We start from the raw sequence: 18,835 nt of genomic DNA, 5'->3' as shown, positions 1-18,835 counted from the left end.
ACGCTTACTGTTACTGCTCATCTGTGTAAATTCGCCTTAATGGGGATTTGGTTTACATTCAATAGCTTTTTAAACAACCTTTTTACGCCTTGTGATATTAAGTACGTATAAATTGCTTAATGTGGGTATATGCGGCCAATTCATAAGGTGTATATAATTTCATAAATATTTTATCAATTCAATCATTTTTTATTATTAACATACATTTTTCTCAGGAATAAAATAAAACTCAATATATATTTTTAGTATTTATTTAGTATAAAATAAAATTATATTTTTATATGAAAACCTGTTTATAGGCATATAGATTATTTTGCCTATATTTTTTCACTGGTTTTGGTAGAAGAGTAGGTATGATAAAATTTATTGTCATATAGAAGATATACTATGTCTTTTGAAAAGTACTTTTAAATGACAATCTAATTTGTGACATATAGTTAGGCAAAGAATATATGCTATATAATATTTTATAAGATTTTACACCTTGCAAGTCGGCAGTGCTGATCGCTATATAGGTATCAGCATGATTTTGGCTATTTATAGACACGGTAAGCTAGCCAATCAGTGCACAGAATAATCGCCACGTCACTAATCTCAAAGAACATAAACTTGCCGATGGAACTGCAAAGTTTTTGCTTATTGGGAAAAAGTATTTAGTTCACTTTGCAGGTTAACAAGACAAGAGTAGGCAATTGAAGACACCTTATTAATACCTATTGTATTATAATGATATGCAAATTAAATAATTCACCACAGTATGCAAATAATATGGTAATATTCACAAATACTTGGCCTTTTTTCCCACCAGCTGAAATCGTTTAGAAAGGTAAACAATTTCTTGCACATTCTTGAACTACTTGTCTTTTATTTGCTGTGATTTTTAGTGCATGAAATAGATTAAGCTAAGTCTGTCTTCTGTCTGTGCACAACTCTTACTTAAAGTCTGTTCACACACAGTTCAAAACACACACAAATTTCTGTTAATTACAGTGTGTTCCCACACAATTAGTCACACACACACACTTTTCTTTTTCCCTGTTTTTTTTCCCTTAGTTTTTCCCTCCGTTTTTTTTTCTTCTTTTTTCCCCTGTTTTTTCTTCTTTAAAAAGAAATTGAATATTAAGAATGTACTGCTGTTTTTGAAAACAAAAGTCTTTAAATTAATAAAAACATTAATCTGCAAATTCTTTTTCGCAATGCCGTTAGTTTACAATTAAGCAAATCATAATTTAGTTGCAAATTAGCATTTTAAAGCACTACAATTTCAAACGTTTTCTTTATCATTTTGGTGAAGGGTGTCATTTGGTTAATTAATGCTGAGAAGTCTTTTATATTTTAATTTTAAAACATTTATTTTACAGTGTAGCCAAATAAATAAAAAATGTTTTTTTTTAAATCTAATTATTTAATGCAATTCGTAAATTTTCATAAACAACTTTTTTTAACTTTTCTTCTGCAATTTCAACATAACTATTTTCTTTAGATATCAAATGAAATACTTTATAAAAATAAATTAAATATCATTATTTGTGAAAATCTTAAACATGAAAACATAAACAATTAAAATTGTTAATTTATTCCAAACAAACAGTATTTTATGTTTGTTTATAAAGTAGAAATTTTATTTTAAAGCTTTTAAGACATTTTATTTTTAAAGATATTTTATTTTTATTAAAGATATTTTATTTTTAAAGACATTTTATTTTTAAAGACATTTTATTTTTAAAGACCTTTATTTCAAAGACATTTTATTTTAAAGCTTTATTGCATGTAAACCTTTCTATCCTTTCTCCCAAAAAGTGAAAAGCTTTACAAATGTTGATTTCAGCAAAATATAAACAAAGAAATCTGCTACAAAACTCAATGTTGCTAAAAGTTGCTAAAAAGTGGTCCATTTGCTGTTGATTCCAATCCAGGCTTAGCAGATATATAGCCTAATATGTAACAAGCATCAACTGCACATGACCATGTCAAACAATAAAAATAATTTTGAAAAAAAAAGATTGTATTAAAGACAAGAGGCACTGTATGTGTATGTACCAGGGAAGAACGCTTCCCTGATAATACGTACCATTTTTAAATAATTTTCATTTGCAAGAATTTTGATGTTTTTTCGTGATATATTATGCAATCACAACCTAAAACGCTGTGAAATGATCAACCAAAAGTTCAAAATACAAGTGATTTTGTTACGCAAAAATTGTGGAAACAGTACTTCAGGTATTCCTTTTATTTTTTTACTGTGACTTGGTCATGTGCAGTTACAACTATTATGTTAAGAGCGTGATTATAATTGACCACAATTTTAAAAACAGTTAACAAGGTAAAATGGTTGTAGTACCATGGTCGTCGGTACGAGTATGCTAATTGTGTGAGACACTGGTATCATAGCATAGACTTATGATTGTGGTACACATGTTTTACTGGTCCTGGTATTTTCATATTGGTAAACCATGGTACATTATACCTGTTTTGGTATCATAATTATGACACACCATAATTTGATGTTGATATACCATGGTATATTGGTTTTGGTACATTGAATGAAATGGTAAATGTACACTTGTAATGGTAATCTGGTAAACAAAACATTGGTACTAACCATACACCTTTGTTATGCCTGTACCATTAATATTGAGAATATTAATACGTTCTAATCTGAATAACACATCAAACCTTGTGACATTAGTATGTAAAATATGTGAATTATAAATTGTGTATATGTACAACATCGCTATTAGTGAATGTATTGCATGTGTTTTTTAGTTAAGTACTTCAGTTTAAAAGAAGGGTGAACAAATATTAACATGGGACATCATTAAGTGTGCTTTTATTTACTTTAAATTAATGTTTAATGTGTGCAAAAGATTCAAAATCTAACGTTTGTATCTTGTAAAAGAACATTGATCCGCAAGATTGATGTTTCATGGACCTTATTTATTACTTAGTAAAATACTCATTGTTATTCTTCTGTTTGTAACTCGTTAGTTTCAAAGTAAATGTTTTGTTGTATAAAATCAGTCTCCATTCTTGTATTGTCTTTGTATTGTGTCTTTGTCTATTTTCTATGTTATCTTTTTATAAATGTTTTTGTATTTACTGCCCTCTACAGTTATTTCAACTAAGGCGTTTGTTTGTTATTTAGTCTCTATTCTGTGTACTGTACATTTCCTCTTTCCTTTCTACGTATAAATGTTATCCGTTTCTGTATTGCCGCCCTCTACAGTTATTTCAACTAAGGCGTTTGTTTGTTATTTAGTCTCTATTCTGTGTACTGTACATTTCCTCTTTCCTTTCTATGTATAAATGTTATCCGTTTCTGTATTGCCGCCCTCTACAGTTATTAAATCTCTGTGTCGACACTATCAAACTTTGACAAAAATATGTAATATGTGCATATTAGTTTGATAGTGTTGAAAGATCTTTAGTTTCCTATTCCGTGTATACATTTTATTATCATTTCGCAATCGACAATTAATCATTTGAACTTTCTCCCATTTTTTTACACTCCTTAGATACTACTTTATTATTTATTACTGGTAAAAAATACCATAAATGGATTAAAGTTATATTAATATAATTTTGATTTTAATTTTAAGATAAATCAACTAATATGAAAGAATGTGATTTGACTTTTGTTCAATGACAATTCTTTTACAGGCAGGGCACTTTACCATTATTGCAATTATTAATATTTGAATATAAAATGAAAGATATAACACATTTTAATAGATTAATTATATGAGTTAATGAATAATTTAATAAATATAAATTTCCACCATATTTAAAAGTCCCTTTATTTTTAAAAACTAAGGACAAAATAGACACCAATATCATTTGTCGTCTCTTTATCATGTGATTTACTTTTGATTTGTCATTTGTGTATCATGTGATAACTCTCGATTATCATTTGTCTACTTTCTGTAGTGTTTCATTATTTTATGTTCTGTTTCTTGCTATTCTTCAATTTCAATTAGTGGAAATTTCAATTTTTGATATTAAGGGGCTTTCTCTCGCACAAAATTTGTTTGTTATTAAGTATGCTTAAAGGGTGTGAAATTTTACTCTAAAGCGTGGTTCCCACTAGCGACGCAACGCAAGGACGTAACGCAACGCAAGTGAATTGACCAATCACAAGCGATGGCTTATTCACTTGTGATTGCTAACTGTCTATAACTTCGCTTGTCATTGGTTAAAACGCTTGCGTTGCGTTTACGTCCTTGCGTTACGTTCTAGTGGGAACCAAGCTGTATGTCATAATCCTGAAAATTCAAAATATAAAAATTCAAAATATAAAACCAAATTATTCGTGACGGGCAAAGTAAACGATTAATTCTGTGCATGCTCGGAAACATATGAGTATGCGCAGAATGTCCTTTTTACTAGTGGTTAAAAAATAGAATTGATAAATGACAAATCTTCCACAAAATTTATATTAACTAATTAAATTTTATTTTAATTATTCCTTCTTAAAAAAAAAAAATTATTTTGCCCATATTTCCTAGTTATGTTTTAAATTTTCTAATAACTTGCATTTATGAATCATGTCGAGGTAGATGAATTTAAAAGTATAACAATCTGAATTTTGTTTTTTAATTTATATTCATATTTTTTTGCTTTAGATTACTAGAGGCATTTCACCCAATTATGTATATTTTCAAAATATAACTGCTATGCTCAATCAATTATTTTCTGTTAATTTTTTTCAATTATAGTTTTATATTTATTTTTCTGAATAACACTTTTTTAACATCAGTTTTTATGTTATTTTCATGGCATTGCTTACAGGTTATAAACAGGAAAGCACTCAAAGCAGAAAAGGTATATAAGAAGACAAATAATACACCCCTATTATCATTAGTATATACCTCCATTTATATAGTGTTTGTGATGTGTATGCAGTGGCTGATCCAGGGGAAACTGAGCTCCAACACAAGTAAACAAATCCTTGTGGTCATGTGGTCCCGTTCAGGCTTAGTTAATTTACCCACCGATACCCTTTTCACATCTGCATAAATTGTTACAACTTGTTACAAGGAGAAAGTATTGTCATTGCATAGTTGGGGGTACTATTTAATTATTTGTGTCCTGTGATTGGTCAGTTAAATTCCAGGGCAACACACATGCACAGTACAAACTCAGGACATCTCGGAGAGAAGAACAGGCCTCTTGTCGGTGTGTTTTTCCCCTGTGAAATCTTAGGAGATTTTCCAGAAAATTGTCTTCGCACTTAATAAACCTGGTTACAAGTTGTTACATTTAGCAAATGTGAAAATGGTATAAGTGGATTTCATGGAACAATTATCGCTAACTTTGATGGTTAGACTTAGCCGAGTAAATTACTAAGCCAGAAACTGTGCACTACCCCAGCAAACAAATGCTAAGTAGTGAGCAAAAGAACGCATCAATTATTTACGCCTGTTGTCACCACCCCAAGCAAACAAATCCTGGATCTGCCACTGCTACCAGCTAATCCAATCCACCCCTTTATATTATATAGTATTTGTATACATAATGTTATGCAACTAACTGCTTTTAATACATTATATATTTTCTGTTTATCAATATATCAGTTTTATTTATAAATCATTGTCAAACCTTCTTCCCATTCATCATGTTTCCATTTAAATTTAATCTAAATGTTCAACATATATAAAGTCTACTGGTGTCTGTTTTGTACAATAATATAAATTATTCTATAAGTATATATTATTAAAATATTATTTTAAAAAAGTATTATATTAATTATTATACTATATTTTGAAAAGCTCTTCCTTTATTGTAAACTCTAAAACATGAATCTTTAACCAAAAACAAAGAAAAGGATGAATAAAATCAATATTTAATGATTTAAAAGTTCAATTTAAGATGAATTTTGCAAATCAGAAAATAGTATTAATTTTTAAAGAAAAAAAAAAATATTTGAGAAAGAAAGTCAACACAAATACCCTCAGCATCCTTCTTTAGTTAGTCAAAACAGTTTCTTTATTGGAATTTATTGATTTAAAAAGTTCTATTCAAATTTAAGATAAATTTTGCTAATTGAAAAGTAGTGTTAATTCTTAAAGAAAAACAAACCTATTTAAGCAAGAAAGTCAACACAAATACCCTCATGCTATTTCTAGTTTTCAATACCGTTCCACATTTCTTTATTTGAATTTCATACTGGTACACTTTCAGTGCATATTTAGTGAATCACTATAAAGAATTCAGTTAAGTCAAAATAGTGTGAATTCACTTAGATCACTAGATATGTCATTGGTTCACCCCACCTGCATGCTAATTAGGCGATACTGATTTGCATGTATACATGGTGTTTACAGTGTTACATTTAATCAGAACTGTACTATTTTTAATGTGTTTTAAGGAGTTATTATTGTTTATACTATAGTAATGTTTGTGCTTAATTTATATATGCTACTTCGATAACTCCAGAGAGCGCCATATTTAAAATGTAAATCGGGACAAAACAAGTTCCATAGGCGTAAGGCTAGCGCGATGATGTAAATTTATATCACCATGCTAGGGCCTAGATTGACCTTCTAAATACGGCTCTCTCTGGAGTTATCAAAGTCGCTGATTTTACAATCCATGCCCATGTGTTTTTATAAGGAATTGTTCTGTTTGTGAAATTTTTCAGTTAATATTCAATATTCAAATTTACAGTGCTAGCCTCCAAGTACCATAATGTGTTCAGTCACGGTAACAGTTACAGTCCATCTACAAATTGCACATCAATTATATTACACTGTCAACAAATTGCATTAACTACGACACCTAGTCGCACCTTGACATATATTATTCTACTACATTTTGAGTAAACCAGAATTTTTAATCTTAAAGAGCTTGAAATCTTTAAAGAAAGTGAGAGACATAATAGGTATCTCACCAGACCAATCCTAAAGCTTTGTCTACATTACCAAACTATGTGATAAAAAAGTGTGATGTGACCATATATGGTAGTGATATGCTTAAATATGGTAGTCATATGACATGTCCAAATATGGGGACATCACATTTTTTTGTCACATAAGTTTGATAGTGTAGACAGAGCTTAAATTACATAAGGGATATTTCAACAGATTACACACAAACCTGTTGTGTGCCATTTTGACAGCACAGCACTATTTTGATTGTTGTTTATATAATTAAGACTGTGTTTTTGCTAATTAAGGCTTTGCGATTGTTTGCTCCTTTCCTGATAGAGTTCCACCACCACCACTCAGAGTTTGACATTTCATTGTGCTTTATTAAATGTGTGTGAAATAACATAGCCACCCTACCCTACCTTTTCATGCATGCTTTCAAGTTGTTTTTAAAACTTTATTAATTTAAGAAAAATCAATTTGTTAACAATATTGCCTTAATATCATTGTAACATTATTTAAATAAATAAATTGGTAAACAAAATATCATTAATAAAGATTCTTTTTAAATAATGGCAAGTGTGTTCCTCTAGCTTCAAATGCAACTAAATTTTTATAAATTTCGAATCATTTCATAATAATATAATTACTTACAAATATTTTAATATTTCACTAAAATATATTTATCTAATGTTTAACATGAATGTATTTCTAAATATTAATCAACTTATTTACTGAACCTCAGGAGAAAAGGAAGATGGAAGAAGAAGAGATCAGTGAACAGCTGACGAGACGAGTACAGAGAGAAGCACGGCGCCAACACAAACAACAGCAACAGAAACGTCTGCGTATGGCACAGGAGATACAGCGGCAGTTGCAGGAAGTTGAGGTTAAGAACCGTGAGCTGGAAGACAGGGGTGTTGAAGTAGAGAAGGCACTTAGGGGTGAAGGAGGTAATGAAAACATTAAGTCCTGTCTACACTATCAAACTTTATGTGACAACAAAAATGTGATGTTCCCATATATGGACATGATGATCATGATCATATCAATACCATATTTGGACATATTGCTACCATATTTGGGTACATCACACTTTTTGGTCACATACACTTTGATGGTGTAGACATAAGTTTATGCAGCTCTCTTAAAGTCAACGTGTATACCCTTTAACATTATTCCACAAATCGCAAATTCTTAATATTTCTATGTTTGTTTGATTGTAGATATAACGGGAATGGATGAACACACACTCATGCAACAGTGGTTTCAATTAATCAATGAAAAACATGCCCTTGTAAGATTCGAGTCAGAACTTATGATACAGTAAGTATATCTAAGAGGTCTATTTTTCTTTGTAGGCATGTAAAGAATAAAGAGATGAATTAATAATATAATTTCAATTCAATTTGAATTTCAATTTATTGTCGCAAGTTATATCATAATAACAATAATCAGTAGTTGTAAAAAAAAATATAAATAATGAAAGTATGGTGTACCACTCATTGGGCTTTTTCCTGCCTTCTTTCCTGCCTTCTTTCCTGCCTTCTTTCCTGCCTTCTTTCCTGCCTTCTTTCCTGCCTTCTTTCCTGCCTTCTTTCCTGCCTTCTTTACTGAATGACTTTATGATTGCATTAAATTATTTAAATTGTATGAATTGTTTGGTATTAATTGTTTAATATTTCTTTTTATAATATATAGTAAGAGAGAGCTAGAACTAGAGGATAGACACAGTATGTTAGAGCAGGATTTAAGGCAGAGAATGGCAGTAGATGGTAAGTCAATTGATAAATATTATCTAGGATAATTAAAGGTTCAATCATTTGACATTTATAAATATGTGTAAGAGCGCAATGAAAAACTGTGTGGCAATAAATTAATTAGTAACTAAATTCAATAAATTATCATATGCAAGTTGTAAAAATGAGATTATGAAGAACAATATAATGAGTGAAGAATGAACCAAGATTCCTGCTTGATATGCAGGTGCCCTGCCATTAAACCATTGAGATTTTACTGTTATTACTTTATTTAAATAGATATAAAGCTCAGTGACACGGAAGTTATAAAAAAAATTGTTTAAAACTAGCAAGGAAATTATCTATTGTGTAATAAAAACATTATGAGTTCGCTGCTTAGACTATCGGTTTCACAACTGCTGTACAAACAAAACTAGAAACCATTTAGAATAATAATGTATCCATACTAAGAAATTGTAATAAAATAATGCTTTTTGCTGATTTTCTATGTTAAAAGCATAGCTATTGCTTTCTATATGTTATAGTAATTACAAAAGTTTTTTATTATTGAAGAATATATTAAACAAATATTGTATGAAACATTGCACTACTGCTTCGCTGATATCCAATCTAAAAAAATATATATATATTAAAATTAAATTTATACTTAGATTGTAGTGTAAAGTATAGTAGAGTTAATTATTTGTAAAGTAAAAATCTATCCCAGCAGTTAAATATTGGATTAGATTTTAATGCACACATTTTCCACAAACACTGGCTGTTTAAGTCGTCATTAGGTTTATGGTAGAAATTTATTCCAGATTATGGAAAATCAGTTAAACAGACCTAAGTCTGTTTTGCTTGTATAATTGTGATGGTAGAAGTTATTAATACTTTAGTCAGTAATTCAGTGGCATGCTGTTAAAATAAGTCTATGATTTGATTGTGTTTATTGCCGTTTTCATCTCTACTCACATTCAATCCTCTTATTGCTCTTACACCCCCTGTTAGTCATTCTCTTGTTTGTTTACTAAAAGCTCTAAGATAATATGATGAAATATATGCTATGATTATATAAACTGATTATATTTATTGATTACCTTAATTATATTTATTGATTGCCATACCTTACTTTATATGTAATCGCAACAATGTTTCTTACTTCTGGTTTAGAGTCCTGTAGATTTAAAACCCTATGTATTCTACAATATTACTATATAATATCTACTACTATATATTCAAGTATTTGAATATTACATTGTCTTTATATGCATAGACGAAGAAGAGGATTTAAATTTAACATTTGAGTTTGTTGAGATTCCAAATGCCGGAGGGCAGAGTAAGTGCGCAATGTATGCTGTATGCCCCTAATCGCCTGTATGTACGACCTCCTACAGCAGATTTACAAGCATGGAATATCCCCTCCCCCCTCTGTTGTTGCCATCATTGAAATCACTCTTCCAGTAGGTGTGCAGCCTCCTGCTGCTCAGCATGACATGACAATGTATATTGCATGAGAAAGTATATTCAGCGTGCATGTCAATTTATGCATATATAATCAACGCATGGAATACAATAAAAAACATTATAAACTAATTCTTAAGATTCATATATCATTGTATAAAGAATAATTTGATATATATAATTTATTTAATACTGCTATATCAATATTATGCATTGTACTGTATGGAAATGAATGGATTGTTTTTTTATGTTTTAATTATTTTAATAAATGTTTATATTTTTATTGTTACAACAATTTAGTTTAAAGTTGTAACTTCAATTATGTAATAACATTCTTTTGTTGTGTATTCAATGTCCACAGTTTCAATCTTTTTTTATACCAGGTTTTTTTTTTGATTATTATAATTTGTAATTTATTTTTTATGTAAATTGTTAGGTGTTGACAGTTTGGTATTCTGTGTCCATTTAATTTCTAAATATATTTATTTTGATTTTTTCCTTTCAACTGTTTTGATTCTGTGTTATAATAATTTTTGACTCCCGAAATAAAAAACCTTTTTTGTTAAAATTAGATTCAAGAAAATCGTCGGATGACGTTGCCCAAGAAAAGCTCCTCCTTGAAGAAATGCTCGAAGTCGTCGAGCAAAGGGACGCGTTGGTGGCGCTTCTGGAAGAAGAAAGGCTCAGGTAACTTTTGTTTTTCTATGTGTCTGCAAAGTACGGTGTTGGGATTTAGTTATCAGACTAGGATTATTCATTTTTTTATTAATGTTTCTTTCATTATACCAAATGTCAATGATAATTCATACATTGTGTAAGTTTTTAAAACTTTCTTTATATTTTCCAGGGAACAACAAGAAGACAAAGATGTCGAAGGAATAATGCTTCGAAAAGGTTTCAATTTAGCTTTGAGAGAAAAAGCACGCTTCTCAGCTGCGGCAGCTGAATTCTTATAGTGTTAGACATCGTATATCCATTTATATAGGCTAAAAAATAAAATAGATTTTTTTTTTCAATTTGTCAATGTACACAAAGACAATGAATTCAATCAAAATGTTTTCATATGAAAAACATTTAAGAATTAAAAAAACAAATACACCTATATTTATATCAATTATGATAAATATGACAAAGGGGCTGTAAAAGTGCTCAATGCAGAGAGTAATAAATAAATGTTAATTTTGATAATAATATATAATATTTATGTGCTTTTTGTAGCAGAATAACAAGAAAGATTTTATGAGGTAAAAGACTGAACCATGATTTAAGTGACATGTTGTTCGGATGTGAATTGTAAAGTTTTAGTTGAAAATCTATGTACAGTATATGCAGAATTTGGTACAGGTTAATGTAAAGTAATTCATGGTGTTGTAACACAGACTCCTCTTGTGGCCCACCCCTATTGTGGCACACCCCTATTGTGGCACACCCCTAAGGGACTTTTCCTGTGAAACAAATGGGGGAAGAATATATTTTTATAGTAAACCCCTATTCCGCGGACACTTATAGTGGCCCCCAAGGTGTCCCCTTAATAGAGTTAGATGGTATGCATTATCCATTGATCTTTGTTCTGTTAAAACTTGATGCAATAATATCTTATAGGGAGCAAATTCCAACAATTAGATATTGTACTTTTCGGCACCATTGAGGTTACTCCATGTAATATATGCTCTCCCTAAAGCTCTATCTACACTATCAAAATAGTTTGACAAAAAAGTATGATGTGTCCAAATATGTTAGTGATATGACATCATCATGTCCATATATGGGCACATCACATTTTTTTTGTCACATAAAGTTTGATAGTATAGACAGAGCTTTAGACTAAAAGTCATGCTAGGTAAAAAAAAATCCCTTGCATAAGAGACTGTGTAAAGACAGTCATGAAATGTATTTATGTTATTTTAACATTGTCCTTTTACAAAATATGTCGTGTTAAAAGGTTCCAAATACCCATTTATGATACTGGGTGATAACTTGATCTTGGCGCATAATGCGTAAGCGCTTTATACATTTTTCTGTATAATCTAAATTGATATCAACTGAAGCTAACTAAAATATTAATAATGTCATATGGAACACAGTGCAAATGTCACTTTGAATTACCTGATGTCAATCTATTTTACAGTGTTTTTTTTAATTTTATATAAATATGTTTTGTCTGTCAATTTTTATTTTTATATTGTTTGTATTATTTTTTGTTTCCATATCATGTTAACATTAGTATTTTGTTTCCTAAATAATTATCATTTTTGACAGTATAGAAGTATTAAGTGTAATATCTTAGTACAGTATGAAATTTTAATAAAATATAACATTGCAATTTGGATAAAAGTACTTTAATGGTAAAAATATTCCAATATATTTCATTCCCTACTTAATGTGACCAATGTATTTAGTACAATACAAACGTTAGGGAGGTAATAGACTTACTTATTTATTACAAAGTTAGGGAGGTCATACTTATACAATACAGTAAGTTAGGGAAGTTTATTTATTTATTACAAAGTTAGGGAGTTCGTACTTATACAATACAGTAAGTTAGGGAAGTTTATTTATTACAAAGTTAGGGGGGGTTGTACTTTACAATTCAATAAGTTAGGGAGGTTTATTTATTTATTTATTACAAAGTTAAAGGGGACTAACTTATTATAAGTTAGAGATCGAGGTCTGGTATGAAATTTACTTCATTTATCAAAAACATGTAAAAATTAAACTTTTGTTCAGTATTGTTTTCGACTGATCATCATACACGGTACAAATATTGCGGCACATAAAATCTAACAAAGATAATTTAATTTGTTTCTCACATTCAATTATTTTGGAAATATAATTATTATTTTCAATCAATAGTAGTTGCAGTAGTAAAACGTTGGATTTGTCAATTGTTTTACGACCTGTTTGTGGTTGATCAATTCCTTTGCCCACCGTGTGAATGGTCAGTAGTTTTTAAATGGCAAGTGTGCGATTGGTCAGTTATTTTCGCATGGCTGACTTTGTTGTGATTGGTTAAAAGTGGAATGCATTTTTACAGTGTTGTTGGGGAACACTTGATGTTTTTAGGAAAAGCTTTATCACCGATTTTAAGCTTCAAATAATATAGAACAAGTTTGACGATATTAAATAAAATATGACGCATTGTAAACTATGTATATTTGTCTTTATTCGGCAAGGAAGCAGTAATAACAGTTCATTTTAAGAATATAGCATCAAATATTAGTTGGCAAATTAACGCTTCTAATGTAAAATCCTGGGTACTGGTAGTTAAATTGCTAAATTTATACATCTGTTTAGTTTCTATATAGGCCTACTATTTCTATTTTTAGAATTTATAGACTATTATACACTTGTTATATATACAGTATTAGTATTTTGTTATTATTATATAACTTGTGCTATAGTAAATTTGAGCATGATAATCTGAGACACAAAATTCACTTATTATAATTCATTTTGATAATCCTGGTTGTTAGCCTACATTGTTAGTTATAAATGTAAATTTCCGAAAATTTGTAAATTACAATAAAAAAGCTAGAACAAGTTTATCACCTCAATAAAACCGATATAATAATAATAATAAATAACATTTATAAAGCGCAAGAGACAAAGGTTTCAAAGCGCTATGTTTTCCAAGATCTGTGCAAATAGTAGCGATTATGCTTCTCTGAAGAGATGAGTTTTGAGTTTAGTTTTAAATGTGATTACAGATTTTGATGAGCGTATTTCGATATAAGGGATGTCGACCACTTGACCAAAAAAGCTGGCTTACCAAATTTAAAGCCATTTCATGTCCATTTTGAATGACAAATTTATAACTAATTTGTGTTCAATTTAGTCTATTACACAAATGTGTTTACTCTGTTTGTGGTATTGGTGGTAAGGTATCGTCCTGTCGTCGCTCTCCACCATGTGGTTCAGTCAGCAATACTACAGAGCCTGGTTGTTGATAACTGGCAAACTGTTGTGATAAGTTACATTTGAGTTGCTTGGAGAGGGAAGCCGGAGCTTCCACTTCAAGCTCCATCGCAAAGAACGTTCCATCGTCGTTGCTGGCAAGAGCCGAAATCTTACCCACTGGAACATACTTTTTGGGAATTTTGATATATTTTTTTATGCAAATGAGAAAGACAATAGTGATGATTCCCGACATTATTGAACAAATTACCAACAGGTTATATATCAGATCATCATCGGATTCACTGCTATTGTTTGATGTGGTTTGAATTTGCATTGTTGAGACATCAGGATGAACTTGATCACGATCCAGGACGTCAACATTCAGTATCGTCGTTGCTGAACCCTCTGAATAATTACCTAGTCTTACGGTGCATCTTACTTCTGTCCCGTTTAAACCAGCAGTTACATTGAGTATTGTTAATGTGTTACTATTGTTAATCATGTCAATTTCAGGGAATGATTCCCATATGTACTCAACCTCAGTGACATCATTGTTATTTGGTAAAGAACAACTTAAAACTGCATTGTCACCTTCCATCAGATTTCCTGGTGTTAAAGAAACATTCAATCTACTTTTTATTGATACATCGACTGTGCAAGTATAAGGTGCAAATTTCACTTCTACAACACATGCAAATTGCACCATGTCTGTGACATAAATTTGTCTTTCGAATAAAGTATCATTTCCTGATGTATGATTATACCCTTTCGTCGTATTTTCAATATTCATCTGCCCCAAACGTTGGAGTACAAGATCTGGATAAGAGAAAATACGACATTGTACAGTGACGTTGCACTCACCAACACAATATTGTTTGTCAGATGAGCACTGTGGTGCAGGTTGTGGAAAAACACTCACATTAAATGGTCTGGATTCTTCTGTAACATTATCATGACGAGTTATGAGAATGCTGTACAAACCATTGTCAGAAATGCTCAAATCGGCTATTTTGATCTCAATTTCACAATGGTCATAAAACGTTTTATTAGAAATATGAATACGTGCTTCATCCAATAAACATAAATTCTTCTTTAACTGATAATACTTTACACAATTGTTACACTTAATAACATAACATTTAGTGAATAGTGTTTTTCCAACAAAAAAGTAATTATCAGGTGAATCACAATCAATATTTTGTTGCTGCTGCTGTGTTGACATATAACTTGCATTGAAAAATATATAAATACATAGGCCTACAGCATTGGTGGTTTTAGACATAGTTATTGTCAGCATGTGAGAAAATTGTCGTCGTGTCGTTTTATGCAAAATGTGTGTCTGCAGTTGATTTAATAATTGCAAATAGTTTTACGTCCTGGTTTTGATATTGTTTGTCATACACAATTGTACTGAAACTGAAAGTTTGTTTCTCTTTGATAGTATTTTATAAAATAGATACATATTTCATCAAATAGTGCAGCAGTACCATATTTATGATATATTTAAATTTGTCATTTTCATGAGTATACAGTATCAAATTTATATTATTTGAAGGTTTGCATGGCGAAACCAATGTTGATATAAAGTTTGCGATACATCACGTTGCAGCAGTACCACCACGTGGTGTACCGCAAATAACATTTATTTTTTTATTTAGCTCTTTGCTGTCATGTTGTTATTACATATCCACATATATAAATATAAAGCTGGACAATTGAAGATGAAATAATCATGTTTTTGTATCTCATAATTGTTCATACTGGTATATGATCATTTTTCCTTTACACACAGTATTAATGTGTTTTTGTTTGTTGCAGGCATCTCCAATGAATGCTTTAAGAGATGTGGCCACTAAGTGCGGTAGATTTGATACAAATTCTAAATCGTCCTGGTGATAAACTGAATATTAATTAATTCATTTTGTCCGACTGTTGAAGGGCTTCCTTGACTGGGTTTAGCTTCTTAGCTTGGCTAAAAAAAAAAGAATGAGAAAAAGAAATTCAAACTTGAAACTAAGCTTCTTCTTGATATACAGATATCCTAACCATTAGACCACTGGAGCTTATACATAGTCATGCCCAATTCTCGATTATCAGATTTCGTCCAGGCTCTAATATAGATTGTAGAAAATTGATGGCTTACCGAAAACGGAAATGATAAAACCACAATGTTTCAGGCATCAGAAATATTTTATTAAACAGCTATGGCTAATTTTACAAATGTATTGATTTGTCAATATACTGTAATTACATTTGTTTTTGCAAGTACTGTATTCTCAATGTCCTAATAGTCCGGTGGCAGGAGGGGGAATCACCACCAGAAAGGGGACAAATTGCCATCCAACTTTTCTAGACCAGAATTTTCCGTAGATTACGAATATGGAAGGTAGGCCTAATCGATCAGGATAGGAAGCGTTTTCGAGATATAAGGGGTCAAAGTTCAAAATTGACCAATTACAACAATGTTATGTAAATGTATTATAACAAATTTATTGAAGCACAATTTGGTCTTTTATTACAGTTTTTCAATTCAATTCAATATTCAATAAACTTTATTGTCAAACTCATAAATGGCTTGAAACTTTGGCTGAAAGTACACACATTAAAATTGTCTAAAAACATTGCCGCACTAACTAATTAACTAACTAATATTTTTATGATTATAGGTGTCTATTCAATCACCTTATGAAAAAAAAATCCTTTGTGATTAAGGGTCAAATGTCAATATTGACCAATCATACGTACGTACCTATAAAATCAAAATAAAACTAAAATTTAATAAAAATTGGATGTTTTCTCATCCTGTTAATCAGTCATACGCAATGTAAAAGAGTGAATACATCATTTCATCAGTTGACATAAGGTAAATTTCATCAGTTGACATAAGGTCAAAGGTCAACATTTTAATACGCGTATTAGTTAACAAATAAATGCAAAGTTGTCCAAACTATGATATTGATGGTTTTACAAGTAAAAGTAAATTATTTGATAAAGTTATGTTATTTCATTATAATTTTGATTAATATAATTATAATACTGTACCGTATTTACGCAAATGAGACTTCGATCATGACAGGAAGCGAATAGGAAGAGATAAGGGTCAAAGTTCAAAATTGACTAATTATAACAATGTATTATATACATATGTATTATAACCAATTTATTGAATTTCAATTTGGTCTTTTAATACATTTGTATGGTTATAGGTATCTATTCATTCGCCTTATAAAACAAATACTTTGCAATTAAAGGTCAAATGTCAATATTGACCAATCACAATATTTGCATAAAAAAACAAATAAAAACTAAAATTTAAGACAAAATGTTATGTTTTATCATTCTGTTAAGACATCAATCATACACAATCAACGGAGCACATTCATCATTACACCAGTTGACATAGGTCAAAGGTCAACATTTGAACAAGTGATAATACTAAATAATGCAAAGTTATTCAAACTATTTGTTTGTTTGTTCATTTTTATACTGGGTGACCTCTTCAGTCAAAGACTGATCTCCCAGAGGACCCAGTTGGTGATCAGTGGCTGTGATGTACTAATACACCGGGGTAACCCCCTACTCGTCTCGAAAGATGTACTAGGTTCTTTAAAGTGCACACGAGCTAGTTGTGTACACTGGACCTACGGTTTATAGTCCTTATCCGAGAAGACTCGTTCTACCACCAGAACCATGGAGTGAGTGAGCCTCGAACCCTTGCCGATGTTATGGCTACGTAATTACGGTTCCACTGTCTTAACCGCTCGGTCACTCACTCACTATGAGATCGATCGTTATTTGATCAGTGAAGTTATGGTATTTTTTCTAGTGCGCATTATTTTAAATGTATTATAATACTGTAAAATAAATAATAAAAATAATATTATGACTGTTAAAATGTTATGATGTTAAAATGTTGCGCTGACCTTCAATGATTTGCCACTATACAGTTGCATTTATTAGGGCTACAATATTCGTTTTTGGAAAATAAACTACTATACATCAGAACCAGAGAATACCAATTCATCCACAGGATAGGGCATAGGCAGATCCAGGTGGCCAAACTCAATCCACAACTCACTACACAGACAGACCACAATTTTTATATAGCCACAGATAGTTTGGCCCATACGGGAAAGAATACACAAAAGATTCTAAAATAACCCATATAGATTTGCCCGAATAAATCCTCTATAAGGACCCTTTTGGAAACTCTATACATGTATATACTTAACCCTTCCCTGGTGATGTGCTACATAAGGCCCTGTATTATAAATTAATATGGGGCAAAAAGTTCATAGATGAGCTATAGAATAAAACTAAATTTGCACCATCAATCTTTAAATAACATTTATGGATTTGCCCAAATGAACCCAAGGGCCGACCTTCATGGACTTTTCGGGGTTCTCTATGTGGGGCTACAAGAGACCCTATATTTGAAATACTGTATGTGGGTTCATAGAGATATAATCATCTGTGCACTCTCGATCATCCATAATGAACATTTATGGATTTGCCCAAATTAACCCAAGGGCCGGTCATCCTCCATGGATGGACATTAAGCCCCATAATGGAAATATAAGGGGTGACACTGTGAGTTCATATAGACAGGCGCGGCCCATGGAATAAAGCTGCCTGTACACTCTCAATCCTTAAGGAAAATTTATGGATTTGCCCAAAATAACCCCCAAGGGCCGGTCCTCCATGGATGGACATTATAAGCCCCATAATCGACATATGAGGGGTGACACTGTGGGTTAATAGACAGGCGGGGCCCATGCAATAAAGCTGCCTGTGCACTCTCAATCCTTAAGGAACACTTATATGGATTTTCCCAAATTAACCCAAGGGCCGGTCCTCCATGGACATTAA

General features: G+C 30.9%; 1 protein-coding gene across 8 annotated transcripts in view; it reads left to right on the top strand.

The window, feature by feature from the left end:
• The window catches only part of LOC140040999 (protein-methionine sulfoxide oxidase mical3b-like), a 53,753-nt gene extending 40,371 nt beyond the window's left edge, over positions 1 to 13,382 (top strand). For 5 of the 8 annotated variants that reach the window (XM_072087332.1, XM_072087334.1, XM_072087329.1 and 2 more), the window contains exons 19-26: positions 809 to 826; positions 4,789 to 4,821; positions 7,612 to 7,819; positions 8,093 to 8,192; positions 8,568 to 8,641; positions 9,882 to 9,944; positions 10,642 to 10,756; positions 10,917 to 13,382. In XM_072087332.1, the coding sequence (XP_071943433.1) occupies positions 809 to 826; positions 4,789 to 4,821; positions 7,612 to 7,819; positions 8,093 to 8,192; positions 8,568 to 8,641; positions 9,882 to 9,944; positions 10,642 to 10,756; positions 10,917 to 11,025 (720 nt within the window). In that variant the 3' untranslated portion in view covers positions 11,026 to 13,382. The remainder of the gene's footprint in view (positions 1 to 808; positions 827 to 4,788; positions 4,822 to 7,611; positions 7,820 to 8,092; positions 8,193 to 8,567; positions 8,642 to 9,881; positions 9,945 to 10,641; positions 10,757 to 10,916) is intronic. The other 3 variants (XM_072087333.1, XM_072087337.1, XM_072087335.1) reach the window with 3 other exon arrangements.
• The last annotated feature ends 5,453 nt before the right edge of the window (positions 13,383 to 18,835 follow it).

The sequence above is a fragment of the Antedon mediterranea genome, chromosome 2, assembly GCF_964355755.1.
Source record: "Antedon mediterranea chromosome 2, ecAntMedi1.1, whole genome shotgun sequence".
Taxonomy (NCBI): domain Eukaryota; kingdom Metazoa; phylum Echinodermata; class Crinoidea; order Comatulida; family Antedonidae; genus Antedon; species Antedon mediterranea.
Note: the sequence above shows the minus strand (reverse complement) of the source record. Positions and strands in the feature narration are given on the sequence as shown.